Source organism: Apostichopus japonicus, chromosome 22 (genome assembly GCF_037975245.1).
Source record: "Apostichopus japonicus isolate 1M-3 chromosome 22, ASM3797524v1, whole genome shotgun sequence".
In the NCBI taxonomy this organism is placed as follows: Eukaryota; Metazoa; Echinodermata; class Holothuroidea; order Aspidochirotida; family Stichopodidae; genus Apostichopus; species Apostichopus japonicus.
Window position 1 is genome coordinate 643,305 of NC_092582.1, and position 19,607 is coordinate 662,911.

Here is a 19,607-nt window from a genome sequence, read left to right on the forward strand (position 1 = left end):
CAGTGGGGTGAATTAATTTGTTAATGACGCATATTAGTAATGCACTGAAGGAAGTTGAAAAGAACCCTTTGCCTTCACGTTTAATATATGACAAACATCATTTACAACCTGAGAATGAAACTAGCACGCTTGAAAAACCCTTTCAAAATGATAGGCTTATCTCATTGGACGGGGAAGACATTTATCAGTCTACGTGAGCGCATACGATACAGAGAGTTTGGAAAATGTTATCCGACAAAGAAAGGTATAAATATAACGGGGGAGCAGTGGAATTGGAGATTATTTGTGCCTGACATTGACGAAAAGCTCGCAGCGATGATTGCTGATTGTAACAGGATTTAGTATTCACGTTGTTCGTATTATGTTTCAGGATGAAACTGAAGTGATCTGGGTACTGGATTCTGATGAGGAGGCAGAACTGGAGACCCCGATCGTCAATGTACGCCAACCGGATATAGAGGCACCCCAAGTTTCTATGCATATCAAGAGGCGAAACCCCAGATGTGATGCAGAGAGACTGTTAGATCAAGACATCGTTGTAGATGAGGTCCAGACAACGACAACCGAACACGAAAAGACATCGCAACGATTAGCAAAGAAAGTATTTTGCAAAGAACTTCAGCATACAATAAAACAAAAATGTAATGATTTGTGTTACCGTTGAAGTGTGGACCATCAGTGTCAAATTGAGCACGACTGGTTTCTCATGGCCATGGACGATGAACGCCTTGATAAGTTCCTGGATGATTCCGTAAGAAACTTGGCTATACCATCCCATCCCTACCTCGCATGTTCCCCATTTCCCCCTTATTTCCCGTCCACCCCCCCCCCCCTACAAATGATATAGTACCAACACCGTGTTTAGCCATTTATGATAATGATATCGATGAGAGTTTATTCACTGTCCGCTCCTCTCATGACAAAGAACATTGTCCCTCCCTCACTATGGGTGCAAACCAGGAGGACTACTGTACAAGATTAACCCTGCGAGTTATGGAGGGGTTAACAAACTTTGCTCAGAAGTAAACAAGTTGGGGTGCATCAGCTTACTTGAAAAGCAATCCTTGACTGCCTGAAAACAACAAAATACGTATACGTTACATATGAGCTCAAGAATACGCTTCCCTAGAAACAGAGTTTTGGTTAGTGCAATGGATCACCGGTGAGAGATGGATTTGGTTGATTTAAGTTCTATTTCGCGGTACAATTGCGGGTTAAATTTTTGTTAACGTGCATCGATGTCTTATCGAGGCATGCATGGGTAGTACCGATCAAAAATAAATCTGGTCCTACCGTATTGAACGCTATAAAAATCATGTTTTCCTCGGGCAGAACGCCATTACAAAATCATACTGACAGAGGTGGGGATTTAAAAAAAAATATTTTCAAAGATTTTTAAAAGATAAAAACATTCAATATTTCACGACCAATAATGAAACTAGAGCTTCTGTTGTAGAAAGGTTCAACCGCACTTTGAAATTGAGGATGTGGAAAGACTTTACCCATCGCAATTCTCTGAAATACATCGACGTTTCACCCAAACTCTTAGCCGGCTAAAATCGTACGTATTACAGATCCATTATAAACGCCCCCTAAACGTTTTAAAGGAAAATGAAGGACGGGTGTGGAAGACGCTATATCCTTCAAAAGCAAGGGAACCGAATGACAATTTTAATTTTAGGACTGGGATGGTGAGGCTATTGAGGGTAACTTTTATGAACATGAACTACCAAAGTGTTCACGTCGATGAGATCGCCCTATTTAGAGTCGAACAAGTTTTGAGGAAGCGAAAGCGAAGAGGTCGCACTGAATTCCTCGTTAATGGCAGGGATATCCAGCAAAGTTGAAAAGTTGGTTGAAGGACGTGGACAAGAAATGATGGCATCGTACTTTTACGTGACGTTGCCGAGCAACAGTTCCTAGGAATATTTTCCACATAACATGCTTTCTAGTTTCACGACGCAGCTGGCAGAGTCTATTGTGTTATCAGGTAATTAGGAAGTAACGCTTTGTGAAATTCAGTATTTTTTTTATTGGCAAAATGTGACAGAAAGCAATTTTAGCATGCTCCTCAACGGGAGAGACATTTGTATACCCATTGGACAATATGACACCATAAAGGACGTCATATATGCCTTTCACGACGAATTAACCCCCACGGTGACAGCCAACGTGAAAATGCATCTCAACAAGCATTCCTTTAAAACTGCGGTGAAAGTAAAAAGCCTCGCTCTTCAAGGTCTCAGTCAAATGTTAGGCTTCTTGGACCATAACAAGATATGTAAAGTGGGTTAAAACATCGGTGACGTTGTCTCACATGTACACAATGGCGTCACCGGTTTTGGTGGTTGACAGTGATATAGTCGATCATCAGAGGGTAGGGGATGCTCACTTGCCTTTACTGCGTGTTGTTTAAATAGGAGATAAACGCACTGGGGAGCACATCACAGAAAACATCCAAATAGATTTAAGGGATGATCTCGGACAATTGATTCCATTTCAACTTGGGCGTGTGATAGCGAATCTTCATTTCAAGCAGAGTAAAACTTCTTTTTTTTCACCTAATCTTAAACGTATCAATATTAAGAATTAATTTGACGACTACTACCTACGACAAGTAGGACGTGGATTCCAGTGTTCACTAGTTACCACCATCAGAAAGGACACGGATTAGGAGGTATCTTAGGGCGATTAGCCAGATCAGCCCTTCCATTTTTAAAGAGTGGGGCTAAAACACTGGGCAAACAGTTGTTGTATACAGGAACGGAAATTATGAACGATGAGCTGCAAGTAGAACACATTAAAACCTCTGCTAGGCGACCACTTGGTCAAGCAGGATAGTGGATGGTCACGAGGGTATTCGAAAGATCAACTTCGAGAAGGAAACCTTTAAAAAGAAAAGCAAGTCCAAACAACGTCAGAAGACAACAAGCCAAGCGAGTGAAGAGGTCTCTGGATAATTTCGACGTGTAATCATCATCACCATTATGGCCCTTGTTCACAATATTTCATGCGAGTGCATGAAATCATAGTTCGATTTGTTCACAGTACCCCCAACGCAAACCGGCATCGTGAAGGGAAATTGGATTCAATATCATCCTCTCACTAATATCACCGGTACATCTCCGAGATAATTTTCCGTGCAGGGATCGACCGAGGATTATCGCGATCTGTCTCCAACTATTCTTCACGTGAGAGCAAAGTTGAGTCAAAGTAACGGCGATGATCTCCCCGAAGACGCAAACGTTGGTCCCGTTAATTTGTTATTACAGTCTCTCTTTTCCGAAGTGGATGTCACGTTAATCGATCGTCTGGTAACGACTTCAACGAATACTTACGCCTGCCGTTACTCTGTTATGGCCCGGAAGCCAAGGAATCTCAACTCACTGGAAGCCTGTTCTACAAAGATACTGCTGGAAAAATGGATTCTTGTAATCCCAACGGAGATCAACAAGTTGTGAATGAAGGCTTGAAAGCCAGATACGAATTTCAAGAATAGTAAGGTCAGCGATCTGGTTGGCCCCTTACATTGTGATATGTTTGTTCAGAAAAAAAAAAGATGTTATTAGGTGGCGTTGAAATGAAAATGAAGTTACACCGAAAAAAGATGATTTTTGTCTCTTGTCCAATAAATCAAACGCATCTTTTAAAGTTAGCATTGTGGATGCTTCGCTTTTCGTACGTCATGTTAAAGTTCACTCTGAAGTAACTTTAGCACATGTCAAGGCTTTTGGAGCAAGGCACTGCTAAATACCCTATCAAAAGAGTAGAAGTCACAACGCTTTCTATCCCGAGAAGAAATTTAATCTTCAAACGGGAAGGTTTGTTCTTGGGTAATCTACCGAAACGAGTGGTGTTAGGAATTGTTGTCACGGAAGCTTTTAATGGTGCTTACAACAGAAACCCATTTAATTTTTATCACCATCATCTGAACTTTTTAGCGTTATACGTCAACGGTGAACAGCTACCACGGAAACCGCTACGCCCTAGTTTTACAGATAACCGCTACATAATGGCCTATCAGACCCTTTATTCGGGATCAAATAGTATGTACAGTGACAAAGCCTTTCAGATCAGTCGTAGTGACTACGCCAATGATTACATGTCATTGACCAAACCCCTGACCTAGCGAGCGGGGCACTTTAATCACCCCCAAAACGGTTATGTGCGCCTTGAAATGCAATTTGAGCACTCATTGACCAAAAGTGTAAGTGTGGTTGTTTACGCTGAATATGACGAGGTGGTAGAAGTTGATAAAACTCGCAACGTATTTATAGACTTTTAACGCTCTTCTCTGTAATCACCATGAATACAAAACAATTAATGACGATCATCAAGTCAGACGCAATGTTGCGCCCTTTATGTCGAGGGGTATTTCCAGCGGACTGCCTGCCCTCTAGACGCATGAAACCACCATGGTGTTTTATAGCAAACACGGATATAAAAGAAGAACCGGGAAGTCATTGGGTGGCTATTTTCGTTGGCGTTGAGCAAAGATAATTCTTTTACTCCTTTAGACGTTCTCCCGAAGTATGTGCCTCTTATTTTAGACCATTTCTAAGAAGACACGCTTTAAAATCACCCCTGAAAGTAAATGACAAGCAGATACAAGGCTACAACTCAGCAGTGTGTGGCCAACACTGTTTGTATTTTATATCGCACAGAGTTAGAGGTACGTCAATGTCGCGAATCTTCAACCTGTTTACGAAGGATTGGCAACTGAACGACTCCTTGGTCAAAGCATTTATCGAACGACGCTATGACGTCACCCTATTTGGCATTTCAAATTACGAGAATAATGTTTAAAAGGAGTATGGGTGGTAATTAGGATTCAATTATGCGTAGGCTAATGACGATAACGCTCATGAGACGACAGTGCACCGTTTTCGTAGACATTTGTTTTCTCTTTATATAAGGGTGACATTTGAAAACGGGTTGATTTCTCTAAATGCATTCGACGTGCATTTACGTGCGTCATTTCAGGGCCTTTTGGTTGTGGTAAAACGCAGTTTTTAAAGAAAATTTTGACGCAAGATCTATATTTTAAACAACTTTTTTTACAAGGCAAAAGAAACGCGTAATATCACAAATAAATAAATAAAAATAAAAAGTATTACCCAAAAAAATATACAAAAGAGAAACGCGTCCTACACCATCGTCATCTCTACTTCACTGTTAATTTGCTTCTATCTTTGCGAAACCTGACGAGTTACATGTGCATAAATATCAGAACGCCAATGTAAATATGCATATATGCCCACATACCTATTTTACAACGTGGGTATGTATTTGGTCCTCTCCACTCTCCTTTTCTACATTTATGTTGCTCTCCATTAACATTTTCAAGGACGAAACCTTCTTCCACACAATGAAATGTTGCCAGGGTGGAATGCAGGTTATCAGAACCATCACTTTCTACTCTATAAGTAACTGCCATGTAATGTGGATGGTTTACCAAGGGACGACATGGATCTGAAAATCGAGAATCAGTAAATAGATAATCCAAAATATATACAATAGGTAAACGAAATAAGTTTGATGAGTAGCACGAGTAATTGTACATTGCGTGGTAGATCACAATTAACATTTACATCCGTATAAAGACTATATCCGGTGTGCTCAATGTGAACCAATATGACTGTAGCTTCAGGAGTTAGTGGATCAACGTGTGTATTCCTTACTTTCGACACATTTCGGTAGAGCAGTTGTCCAGCTCCCCAAATCACATACTGAATCTTCCATTTCTGTGGCTCGGTAACCCGCCTTACAAGCTACGTTTCTTGTTGTACCTTGCTCTGGGTTATCCGTGGAATAATGAACACGTCCATTCCGTATGTTTTGGTGGACACATGGAACTGAAATGAACAAGAAAGTTTCAATTTGATTACGTAAGAAAATCATGATATAGAGGCAGGACTCTGTGCTTTGTTATATCGAAGCGTATTATTTTCAGCTTTATTTCTTTACGTTATTAAAATTCCGTAAACCGGACTGAATCTGTATCACATGCATTGCAAGAAAGTAAAGAGGAGTGTAAAAACAAAACGACGTCCTTCGTAATTTGCAGTACCTTTTAAAGAAAATTCATTTCAACGAATTAAGATTTACTTTTAAGGAAATATGTTGTAGAAATGATTTGCCTTTAATTCCTTTGTCCTTATCCGGGTTAATATAATGTAAAATACTGTATAAATATTCACATTTGAGAATCAGTTTACCGTTTAATTAATGTGTACCTGGTCATGGTGTTTATTTAGATACCGTACTTATAATGAGTATCTCTTTCCTCTCATTCCATATGACCCAAGATTGATTTCAATAAAGTTGTAAAAGTTCAATCATTGTCAATCATAGTAGGTTACTGTTGCTTCAATTATGAATTATAGGCTTATCCGGCCATTGCCTAAATCGAAGGCTACGTATTCGATCTACACATATCAAATAACACATACACATATTGTCTTGATGCGTTATTCAGATTTCATGACATACTTTTAGTACAAGTTGGTGAATCTCCTCGCCATCGTCCATTAAGACATTGCTTCGTGTCACTTGTTCGATGTCCACGCTCAGTACATACAAAGGTAGCAGTGGTACCGTGTGGTCGGGTTCCTCGCTCCACTGAGACTCTGTTATATTCAGCTCTCCATTGGCCAACACCAATATCATACTCACTACAGGGTTCTGATGTCAATACAAAAGAAAATATGTGTAAACAAACGAGTTTCGAACCAATTTCGGTTGATCAAAGATGAAATGAGCTTGAGTCTGGAGAGAAAATATCGCAGATCTTACGAACAAGCATTGTACAGGGCGAAGAATTAACATCACATTACTGTACATTTGCTTCTATCTTTGGGAAACGTCCAAACTGTTAAATCTGACTTTAGACGAGTTACACGTGTATAGATTTGAGAACGGCAATAAACATATGCATATATGCTTATATGCCCACATACCTATTGCACAACGTGGGTATGTATTTGGTCCTCTCCACTCTCCTCTTCTGCATGTACGTTGCTCTTCATTAACATTTGCAAGTACGAAACCTTCCACACAATGAAATGTTGCTAGGGTGGAATGCGGGTAATGAGAACCATCACTTTTTTCACTATAAGTAACTGCCAGGTAATCCGGATGGTTCACCAAGGGAGGGCATGGATCTAAAAATCGATAATTCGTTAATATTTATTCCAGAATATATTCCCTACAACAGCAATTTAATGTAACATGATTGAGTAAAGTTACTTTCTTATGTATTTTATCATCAAGATCCTTTCGTTTGTTTCCATTGTAAAACTTGCTTGAGACGTTTTCTTTGCATTTGGATAAATGAGCAAGACACAGGTGTAATTACTATAAGGCTAATTGAAAACTTGGAAAGAAACCTAAGAACGGAAGATCGCAGTCAGTTTATGAAGTAAAATATATCAGATTTTATCAAAGCATCACATGATAATGGTTTACACACTCTGTAAAATGTTGATCGCTACTATCAGTTGGCACAAAGAGAACACTTGAAAATACAATAACTAAAGCTGCCGTTTGAATATATATATATATATATATATATATATATATATATATATATGTTGATACTAGATGAGACTAGTGGAACACTAGTAGTTGTCTCATCTAGTATCAACATATATTCCGCTCTGTCCAATGGACATAGAGCACTCTGCGCCAAGATAGACGCCAACCTACTCTATATATATATATATATATATATATATATATATATATATATATATATATATATATATATATATATATATATATATATATATATATATATATACAATTTTTTACACAATTTTACACAGAATAACCACTCTTTATAGGCAAGCCAAGCCGTTAATAAGAATTGAATGCGTAGCAAGTGGTATGACAGATATATAGTAAATCAATAAATAATAACACACCAGAAAATTCCACTTCACGACCGGTTTCGTCCTTTTGGGACTCATCAGGCGAAGGAAGGAATCGAATCCCGGATTTTCGTGTCACGAACATAAGCCCATACCACTTGACCGCAGTTCTGTATAAAATTGTGTAAAAATGTCTTTGTTGTTTCCGTGGCGGCACTTCGATATGAGTTCCTGGCGTTTGTTCAGGAGGGTCTGTTTTTCTGCATTGATGATGGTGAGTTTTTTCTGTGAGACAGAAGTTGCATCGCTTCGACTCGTTGCTGTAGCTTTTGCTCTGCTGGCGATCGACCAATTGATGGCGAATGGGCTTGTTGTTCTGCTTTAGCTGCCAGATGCTCTTCGTTCGAGAGGTCCGTTGCGTTTTGGTGTTTTTGGTGGTTGAGCGACATCTTGTGGCTGCCAAATCTAATCTAATACCCATGGCGAGGCAAATCTAAAACTCTGCATTGATGACATTAACTCGTTTCATCGCACTATCAAATTTATTTACGCGCCGTTCACTTTCTGGACACCACTGTGACCCTTCAAAATGGTTCACTCTAAACAGACTTGTTCAATAAACCTACCAACAAGCACAACTACATTTTTACCAAGCAGTTGACATTCACGTCACTGTAACAGAAATATTCCGCACAGTCAAGTGTTGCGCATTCGATGCATATGCTCCTCTGAAGTCGATTTTGATTCCCGCACTAAAGAACTGTCACAGCATCTCCCAAACAGACAGTATTTTCGGGGAACTATTGAAAATGCCATCAAAACGGCCAAAAACAAACCCCGTACCGAAACATTGGCATGCAAAACTTTTCAAACCAGCTCTAAAAGGGTACCATTGGTTACTGAATTCCACCCTGGTCTCCCACCACTAGCTAATATCATTCATAAGAATTTTCACCTACTTCAATGTACCGCCTGAAATCAGTTTTCTAAGAACTACCTGTCATCGCTTTTAAGAGACCCAGTAACTTACGGGATATTTTAGTTCGGGCATCCTTTCAGGATGACACTCCCATTAAGGGAAAATAAAACAGAAACTACAGGGCGGGTACACAAAGTTGCAAAAACGTGCTTATTGTCGATTCGACTGGCGTCTTTCTGAGCAACCAAACCAAAGGCACGTTCCAAATTCGGCATAAAATAATCTACTTATTCAAAAATGTCATTTACTTCATCTACTGCAATATTTGCATTTTACGATACGTTGTAGAAAAAAAAAACACTCTTAGAATGAGAAAGACACAACATAGATCGCTGCAACCAACCTGTTGCACATCATTTCAATCTCCAAAATCATACAATTGAGAATTTGCGTGTTATTGCCATTGATCAAAACGAATCATGGACATAAATGTAGCAAGGAAAAGACAATTTCTGGGAACTAACTTAAAACCACGGCATCATTCGGTTTAAACATCAGAAACGATTTGCCGTCCCAGATAAACTAAAACAATTCATAACAAAGCATATAAAACGAAAGACTCGGAATAAAATATTCGGACGCGGTTTAAAATAATCCGATTTTCTAAATCTTCTGCACAATTCAGCAGAAATCAGTAAGTCGCTTTGACTTCACAACCTTGCCAACACTCTTCTCTATAAAATAGTTGCAATTCCTGCTACTCCTTGTCACTTTCAGTGATCATGCTCTGAAGAAAAGCTAGTTTGCTTGAAAGCTCTGCAAAAATCAAACATTGGCTGTTTTACTTCCAATCACTCATCTTATTTAATTGTTGTATCTTACCCTTGATTGTTTAACATTTTGTTTCTGTTATTCCTATATATATTTATATATATATATACATATATATATATATATATATATATATAAATGTTGGACATAATTATATCCATATTACACTTGTGAGTACTCTTTGAATTAATTTGACATTGTTTTCGCCCAATTTACGGCGACTTGAAATCCTTTTGCCTCTGGGCTGTCAAGCCTAAGTTGTCTTAGATACTTACATTAGTTCTGCGAAACTTATTTCTGTGTGTGGTGCACACGTTAGCTATGTCTACCTCCATTGCCGAATGCACAGTGTGCAACTGCATGCAGGCAAACATATTGTGTTGTTTTCTTTGCCAATCATCAGTGCATGCATTTGATTGTGGAGACAAGAAGAAGCTGTGCTCATCGTCATTGTATAATATGCCGAACAATACATCTAAACTCTATCCAATTTTTTTCTACATCTGTAACTCTTGTAAATCAGACAAAGAGGCTAGCGTCAACTCCCCTGATCAATCGCGATTGTGATATAGAAAAGAAAGTCGATCGCCTGGAGCTCAACCTGAATGAAATTAAGAATGTCATTGAATCTAATAGCCAATCTCAACAATCAGCTGAATAAGCCAAAGGATCTATTCATGCTAACGTTCCGACTGCCCCTGTCATCGGTCAAATGGGGAGAAATTGGTCGAAATAAGGAAGGCTCGTGTAAGCAAATCCGCACTGGTTATTCCAAAATCTCATATTGAAACCACCACACTTGAGAAAACTATTGTTGATAGCAATGTCCAAATTAGCAAATCTTTCAAAAACCAATCAAGCGAAACCATTATTGTATGTGACTGAGCTTCATCACGTGACAAACTGTCTACTGCCATCGCTAACAGCCTATCGAAAATTGGAAGCTGGTATCATGCTGCCAACTATTGCAGTTGTCGGATTTTCTGCTTCCTTTGCTGATGACCCTTTGCCTGTTCTACTTCAACAAAATCGTTGGTTGTCAGAATATTTTGAAATCAATACGCTTGGAGATCATATTACTCATCTTGTTTCAAAGCCGTTGAGAAATGATGAAACCGTTTTTCAAGCTATATTCAATGTGTCCCCATCACTTCGTGACTTCATGAAAAAACATGGTGATCGTATCATCTTGGGTATGAACTCCTGCAAAATTTATAATAGATTCCATATCAAGCGATGTAGCATCTGTGAACTGTTTGGGCACTATCATAAAGAATGCTCTAACAAAACCACCCTTTCTTGTGCCATCTGTGCAAATGACCACGAAGCCAGGCTGTGCAAGATCTCCGTTGACGAAATACATAAACATTTTTGCATTAATTGCAAACGTGCCAACTCTGGAACTCGCGCAAATCACGTGGCATCATATATAACTTTTCCTCAGTACGTCGATGCGCAGAACAAAGTAAAACGATTGATTGCTCGTTTAAACTTGACATTAGTGTCCAGGACGGCAATACTAAGACTTGTTGACATTCACAAAGGCAATTTATATTGGAGACTGCCAATGTTCGCTCAGCTCGAAATACAACTTCTTTAATTGTTGATCACATTATTCATTCTGGCACTGACTATTGTTTAACCGAAACTTGGCTTAAGTCATGTGATACTGTTTCCGAAGCTGCCTTAGCGCCTGTGGGTTAATATTATTATCTTGGAGTGCCTCGACCGCTGGATAGAATTGGTGGTGGGAATGGTTTAATTGTTCGTGCCTCAATTAAGATCAACCTATTGCATTCTGATGAAAAGTCGTCTTTTGAATATTCTGAATGGCTGGTCGCTATTGACAAGCTCAGAGTTCGTTTAATAATTATCTACCGTCCTCCATATTCCGAAGCTCATCCGGTCACCACTTCAACTTTTTTTTCCGAGAATTCAGTATCTCCTTGAAGACTGTGTGCTTTGTCCTGAAAAAAAACTTATTCTTACTGGCGATTTTAATATCCATGTGGATGATCACACTAGTACTGATGCGACTAAATTTACTGATATTATGAATTCGTTTAGTCTCCAGCGACATGTCTCCTTTCCAACTCATAACTCCGGACACACGCTTGATTTAATCATCACACGATCTGCTAACGATGTTGTGTTATCGTCTCAACAAGCTGCTCTAATCACTGTCTGATCATTGTTCAATTCGATGTTATCTTGACCTTCCTATTACCAAACATTCAACCAAAGAAATTGAATACCGGAAATATCGAAGTATTCATATTGATCAATTCTTTACAGATATTTTGAAATTTATGCACAACTGAATGGCTTGATTTGGAGAGTTTAATTGAATGCTATGATCGTACTTTAACATCTGTCCTTGATATCCACGCACCAGTTCCGACCAGACTTATTACCGTTAGGCCAACAGTGCCTTGGTTCTCCGATCAATTGAAAATATTACGCTCCGCTTGTCGAAAGGCTGAGAGAGTCTTTCGTAAATCTGGTCTTGAAACTGACAGACGGGTCCACCGCTCTTTGCGCAATGAGTATTCATTCCATCTGGATTATGCTAAAAAGTCTTATTATACATCAACCATCCGGGATTGTGAAGGCGACACCAAGAAACTATTTACTGTTGCAAAGTCATTGTGTAATAACAAGCAAGTTGTGTTTTATCCGCCACACTAGAATACTATGGAACTTGTTAATGACTTCGGACAATTTTTTATATCTAAACTTGATAAAATTAATGCAAACATTGATTCCATTGCTACTGGTCCTTTTGAACCTTATGTTCGACAGCATTTCCAATCGAAGTTGACTGGGTTCAAGCCACTTTCTAATGATGAAGTTAGCACATTTATCAAATCCTCCAACGCGGCTTGCTGCAATCTTGAACCTATAACCACTTGGTTACTTAGAAAATGTCTTGACCCACTGTTGCCTGTATTGAATACCATGATAAATCTTTCACTAAAATATGGTAATGTTCCTGACAAATGGAAGATTGCTACCGTTACTCCATCGTTAAAGAGAGCAGGTTTGGACCCTATTCTAATTATAGACCAGTAAGTAATTTGAGCTATGTTTCCAAGTTAGTTGAACGAGCTGTAGTTAATGAGATTGTCTCACATTGTTCATTACATGCTCCTTTTCCTGATTGCCAATCTGCGAACAGGCAAAATCACTCTACAGAAACTGCACTTATGAAAATACATAGTGATATATTGATGAATATGGACCAACAACAATGCACTCTTTTAACCCTGTTGGATTTGAGTGCAGCGTTCGATACTGTTAACCATGAAATTCTTATGAACATATTGCGTACCCACTTTGGTATTGTTAATAATGCACAAAAATGGATTGGTAATTATCTGTCTTTCAGAAAAGAGCATGTATCTATAGAAGATATCTCATCGAAAAAAAATTTCTTTGAATTGTGGTGTACCAAGGGGCAGCTGTCTCGGTCCTGTTCTTTTCCTTTGTTATGTTTCTCAGCTGTTTGCTATTGTCTCTAAACACCTTCCTAACGCACATAGGTATGCTGATGATACACAGTTATATTTATCTTTCAATGCTGGTTCTCTGTTATCTGAGGAACGGGCTGTTCTGGCAATGCAATCACTTATATTCGAAATAAGACATTGGATGATCAGCAATAGGCTAATGATCAATGATTCCAAGACTGAGTTTCTTTTAATTGGTACTCTTCAACAAGGTGCTAAGTCACTGGTTCAGATGATAAAACTAGGTAACGTGGATATTAAGCCATGTAATAGTGCTAAAAATCTTGGGGTTCATCTTGACAGCAACATGTCAATGGACATTCATATTGGAAAAGTTTGCTCAAGGGCATACCATGGACTCTATAATATTCGTCAGATCAGAAAATTCCTGGATGAGGACTGTACTAAAACTCTTGTTAATGCTTTTGTAATTAGTCACATTGACTACTGTAATGCACTCATGATTGGTTTACCTGATTAAAAGCTTCATAGAGTTCAAATGGTACTTAATGGAGCGGCTCGGTTGATTTACGCTCTTCCTAAATGTTGTTACATTACTTTTACTTTACAATCTCTTCATTGGTTACCTGTACAGCAACTCATTGAATTTAAACTAATCTTAGTATAAGTAATCGTAGTAAGTATTTAAATGTTTTAAAAAGGTCTTGCACCTAATTATTTATGTGATATGATCTTGGTGAAGTCTAGTTCTCACTTTTGCGCTCACATTCTCAAATCACCCTGCATGTACCTCGTTTCAATCAAAATACGTTAGGCAATAGGGCTTTTGCCTACAAAGGACCTCGGTTGTGGAACTCACTTCCGGTGGAATTGATGTGTATCGACTCCTTGACCCTGGATGCTTTCAAGATAAAGCTAAAACAGTTTCTGTTTAAGCTTGCTTATTTTGATTGACCCGACTGGTTGGCTTTTTCCTTGTTAAGCGCTTTTGAATGGTTTGTACAAAATTAGCGCTATATAAACGCATATTTTATTATTATTATTATTAGTATTATATATATATATATATATATATATATATATATATATATATATATATATAAATGAAAACGTATTGAGAAGGAAAATCCAGAACAGTGAAAACTTCCAGCCTCCACTGGGATTCGAACCCGGGCCTCCCGCTTTGTTCGCGGACACCCTAACCAACTAGGCCATGGACGCTGATTGTATGTCCAGAGGTTCGAAACCGAATCTGTATGTGTCTTTATGTGTCTGTGTATGTGTGCAAATATATGTCGTAGTTGAATGCTGACTTTTTACATTCAGTTTATGATAATATTAGCAAATGAGATAAAAAATCCCATAAGCGTATGTAAACATATTTTTTTCACGAGGCCCAAATATGATGATACGCTGTACATCAATTACCCCTGTTCCCCCACCACCGAAAAAATTACGCAAATATTTTTAGTATTTGAATACTGTGATTTAGAAAGGAAGTGAATACACAGGTTCCAGGTCTTCTTACCGGCAATACACTCTGGAACTTCCTGTTCCCACTGTCCATTCCAACACCTAGACGTATGCAAAACTACGTCGTCAATGAAGTGTGTTCCTGGTTCGCATACCGCCTGGAGTCTACTACCGTGCTCTGGGTTTGTAGTACGTTGATTGTTGTGGTCATAGTACACAAACCAGCCATTTGGAAATTCCTCCTTACTGCAGGATACTTGAGATAAAAGTTATTTGCACGTATTACATGGTTTAATAAGCTCACCATCAAAATGTTGTCTAGACGTGCTTTCATTGTTTACTGACTGTGTAGTGCACTTCTCAATAACACACAGAAGCAGATTACCCCATACAGTGAAGGAAACCATTAACATACATACCGTTCCACACATTTAAGTGACTATACTACGTAATGTTACATGTGTCACATTTATCATACATACAATTCACAAGAACACCAAAGACATAATTCTACAGATAAGTGAAAGAGGTGAATAATGTCTGCATTATTCCCTTCTTCTATGCTGACATCAATATTCCATTCACTACTCTGCAAGTTCATTTTGTTGCAGGACTCTGAGAAAAGGAAAGCATAAAAAGAAACTAAACATAACTAGGATTAAACCATTAGGTAAACGAAAGATGTTAAACGAGTGGCACGAGTAATTTGTAACTTGCGTAACATGAACATTTTACATCCGAATAAAGGCTACATCCGGTGTGCAAGTTAGTAGATAAAGGTGTTATTCCTTACTCTCGTCACATTCCGGTAGAGCAGTTGTCCAACTTCCCAAATCACATACTGAATCTTCCATATCTGTGGCTCGGTAACCCGCCTTACAAGCTACGTTTCTTGTTGTTCCTTGCTCTGGGTTATCCGTGGAATAATGTACACGTCCATTCCGTATCTTTTGGTGGACACATGGAACTGAAATGTACAAGAATGTTTCAATTTCATTACGTTAGATAATATATAATGATATAGAGGCAGGACTCTGTGCTTTGTTGAAGCGTATTCTTTTCAGCTTTATTTCTTTACATTATAAAGACTTCGAAGGCTACGTATTCGATCTATATACATATCAAATACACATTTTTCTTGATGCGTTATTCAGATTTCATGACATACTTTTAGTACAAGTTGGTGCATCTCCTCGCCATTGTCCAGTACGACATTGCTTCGTGCCACTTGTTCGATGTCCACGCTCAGTACATACAAAGGTAGCAGTGGTACCGTGTGGTCTGGTTCCTCGCTCCACTGAGTCTCTGTTATATACAACTCTCCATTGGCCAACACCAATATCATCCTCACTACAGGGTTCTGTTGTCAATAAAAAAGAACATGTGTAAACAAACGAGTTTGGAACCAATTTTGGTTTTTCAAAGATGAAATGAGCTTGAGTCTGAAGAGAAAATAATGGACATATTGCTTATGAGTTTGTTCTCTCTATGAATTACATGAGGTTAATTAGGTATCATGTACACAAGCCTATTAAGCTCCCTGGTTGTTCAAACAGTAAGCATTTGATACATAGTAAGTCAGTTATTTATCAGAAAAGCCGATCTTAAATTGATTATCATAGAAAGTTATATTTAGAAAGAAAATGTTGTTTACGCATGTTACTTCCTGGAAGTTTCGAGACTAAAATTTGGCCGTTTTCTTCGAAGCGGCTGTTTTAAAATACTTTTGTCTATATTAATTAATGGAATTTGATCTATTTACAGAGCAGAAATGTCCTTAAACAGAATAATGCATATCACCTCGTCATGACATATTAGGTCATAATATCAATAACCTTGTTTTAACGGCCAATTAGTAAAGTGTACGTAATCCTGCTTATAATGCACTAACATTTACCTTCAGTACAAACAGGAACGTTTGTCGACCAAACCCCAGCGATACATTTTGATTCAGATACTGGTTGGCGCTGGTGGTAACCTTCCTCGCATGTGAATATGCGTTCTGAGCCGTGCTCCGGGCGCAATGGTCTATAGTCCACTCGGCCATGTCGTAACCCTTCTTCTGGGCATGCAGCTGTGAGAGATGCATACGTCAGTTGATGGTAATGTCAGATCGTTAAAAACAATCATATAACCAATTTAAAATTAAAAATCAAGTTTGATATCGTAATTAATGACTACATGCTATGCCTTCACCAATGTTGCCAAATGGGAAACAATTTCTATCATGGTAGACTCCTGTGATTCAATCTAGCACAGAAAAACTGCCAATATTTACGTTATTAAAATAAATCGCAAGCACAGTATTTCCTTCTTCGGTGGTATGTATGCTTATGATAAAACGTAGTACAAGTTTTGCAATAGTGAATATATGTTTTTAAAGGTAAAAGTATGCTCTGCAAATGATTGATTGTAGGAACGTGTTCGAAAAGCAGTGATTTTATGTTGCTGGACTGACAAACTGCTCCAGGACTTCCCGGGAAATATGAGGATTGGCAGTAGTAAAAACTGTATTCTCAATATATTAACTTATATACTATCTATTTGAATGTGAACGTATGCCTCTACTACATCAAATCGCATAAAAGACCAACGTGAAACACATTAATGTTACTCCACTCAGTGACGGCTAGCCACACGGGCATTTGGGCAATGCCCGATGGGCAGGTGGGCCGGTGGGCCGGTGGGCTGGGGAGCTGGGGAGCCTGGTAAAAATTACAGCCCATTTTCAAAGTATTTAATAGAATACAGACGGGCTGTGAAGAAATATATTTTTTACTGTGGGAATCAGCGCATGAATTCACCATGTTAGAAAGTCTGTTAGTTCGCAACAAAAGAACGCACTATTGGCGACCCGTCCGTCCATTTTTTCAAGCTTGTTGTCACAAAATGTTTGAAATCTAAATAAAAGTCAGTATAAAACAAATATTTTGTCTATTTTTGTTATCGTTTTTAACTTTCCTAAGTTTAATCAAGAGTTGCTCCGAGAAAATGATTTTGGGGTCATTCTTAATGGACGAAGTTGAGAAATATAACACCATTTTGCATCTAGGCATTCCTTAGCTTAAACAAAATTGTGATGACTATAAATTTTGGTCACTTTAACAACATTCTCATTAAACCATACTTTAACTGTAAATTGTTTACTTCAAACTGCTTCAATCTCAAAAAGCACTAATCCACATACTTTTGTTACAAGACTGACTGTTTCCTTGCCAATATCCCCGTTGGCATATTTTCTCTCCTGAATTTTCGTATCCATGCGGACATTCTAAAGTGGCGATTGTACCGGGCGATTTAAATTCAAGATCTTGAGCGTGAGGGCGATACCTAATATTCCATCCATTCCCGTCGAGTTCATTCTCGCTACATGGATCTGATGATTAAAATATAGCAAAAGGATATCGTTTGTACTCTCGACGTATGATTAAAACGCAAAAATACCATATGTTGCTTGCGGAAGGTAAATATGACTGAATGTATGAACTAATTTACGCCTCTTCGGTCAGGCAACATAAACAAAAAAACAATTTTAATAGGTATTTTGTTCATTGTGGATATGCCTTAGACAAATTTCAATTATAACATGGCTTTAAACGGGGTCATAATTACATATACTGATGTTGGCCTGTCAGAATTAAATATCAAGGAGAATTCAATAATGAGGTAAAACAGTCGTAAATGAACACTTTGTTAAATACTGATTTTTATCTGCCATAGGCTTAGAAAGAGGGGGTAGGAGTTGGTTACAACCCCTCACCTCGTCCCCGCCCCCTCACCACCCCAACCCCAACCACACACACTCACCTTTACCGCTTTTATTCAGGTGTATACTTGCAATAATATTGCGTAAGAAAGTTGAAATGTTTAATGCCAAACTGATCCAATGTTATTCTACACAACAAAAATGCGTCTGTCCGTATCTACATTCCGCTCTAAGCATCGTTTTTATCATACAAATATATATAAATACAAATATTTATCGTTTCTCAGTCATAGCAAATACCACATTTTAGGTCACCTACGCTGAGACTAAATAAGATTAAAATAAGAATTGTTCATGAGGCAACAGTAGGTTTGTCCTAGATATATGTCTCTTCAACAACTAACTGATCAATAATTCAGCTATCGCAGATAATATTTTGCGAGCATGGATACTGCATTTTGGAATATCGAGTTAAGTTCAAGTTTCTTTGTTATTCACAAACTAATGGGAGTAAAATTAAGATCGGTTAAAGTTGCGCGTCTGTCGATATCACACCAATAATATGATGTCTAAAATGATATATATATTACTGTATTTTCATGTTTTGAAAATAATTATAGGGCAAGCGTAGGCCATGCTTTCCAAACCTTACTTAGTAAAGCACTAGTTTGCAGTTTATAATGTCAAATTGTGTATGATGATTAGGTGGTAGATTTCAATCCATTTAGGGTACGTTCTTACCTTCGATACATTCAGGAAGCTCTCTCGTCCACTGTCCGGCGTCACACGTAGATGCACCGTTTCCTCGTAATGTAAAACCGTCATCGCAAATGTAAGATCGGATTGTACCATGTTTGGCACGATTGCTTGAGTATACCACCCGACCATTATTCAAATCCTCATCTTCACAATGCACTAATGAAATTAAAGTATGAAATATGCGAAGGAAATCTCTTCGTTTCTGTTGAAATTTACATGGAGCCTGGAGTATTCTGATAGATAAGTCAGAAATTGTGACGTGAAATAGTAACATTTACGACTCACAACTTTGGTTAAAATAAAACGACAGCAATGGTGCATTCATTTAATCGAATTCATTAAATCGAATTCTTCAATACATATATTCGTCAATTTTTCAATTCGTCAATTCGTCGATTCGTCATATCGTCAATTCGTCGATTCATTGATTCGTCAACTCTTCAATTCTTCAATCCTTCAATTTGTCAATACGTCAATTCGTCAATTCATCAATGCATCAATTCATCGAACTCATTTTTTTCATCGGACGTCTGTTTTTCAAACAGATTTAAGTAGGAAATAAAAGAAACTACTTGTAA

The 19,607-nt window shown here is 38.2% G+C and overlaps 1 protein-coding gene across 18 annotated transcripts in view; it reads right to left on the reverse strand.

Annotated features, from left to right (window-relative positions):
- The window catches only part of LOC139964060 (sushi, von Willebrand factor type A, EGF and pentraxin domain-containing protein 1-like), a 495,975-nt gene that overhangs the window by 116,929 nt on the left and 359,439 nt on the right, over window positions 1-19,607 (reverse strand). For 17 of the 18 annotated variants that reach the window (XM_071965388.1, XM_071965391.1, XM_071965390.1 and 14 more), the window contains 7 exons: window positions 15,733-15,924; window positions 15,358-15,531; window positions 14,620-14,820; window positions 6,960-7,163; window positions 6,493-6,684; window positions 5,682-5,855; window positions 5,266-5,472 (listed from right to left, as the gene is read on the reverse strand). In XM_071965388.1, the coding sequence (XP_071821489.1) occupies window positions 5,266-5,472; window positions 5,682-5,855; window positions 6,493-6,684; window positions 6,960-7,163; window positions 14,620-14,820; window positions 15,358-15,531; window positions 15,733-15,924 (1,344 nt within the window). The remainder of the gene's footprint in view (window positions 1-5,265; window positions 5,473-5,681; window positions 5,856-6,492; window positions 6,685-6,959; window positions 7,164-14,619; window positions 14,821-15,357; window positions 15,532-15,732; window positions 15,925-19,607) is intronic. The other variant, XM_071965396.1, reaches the window with a different exon arrangement.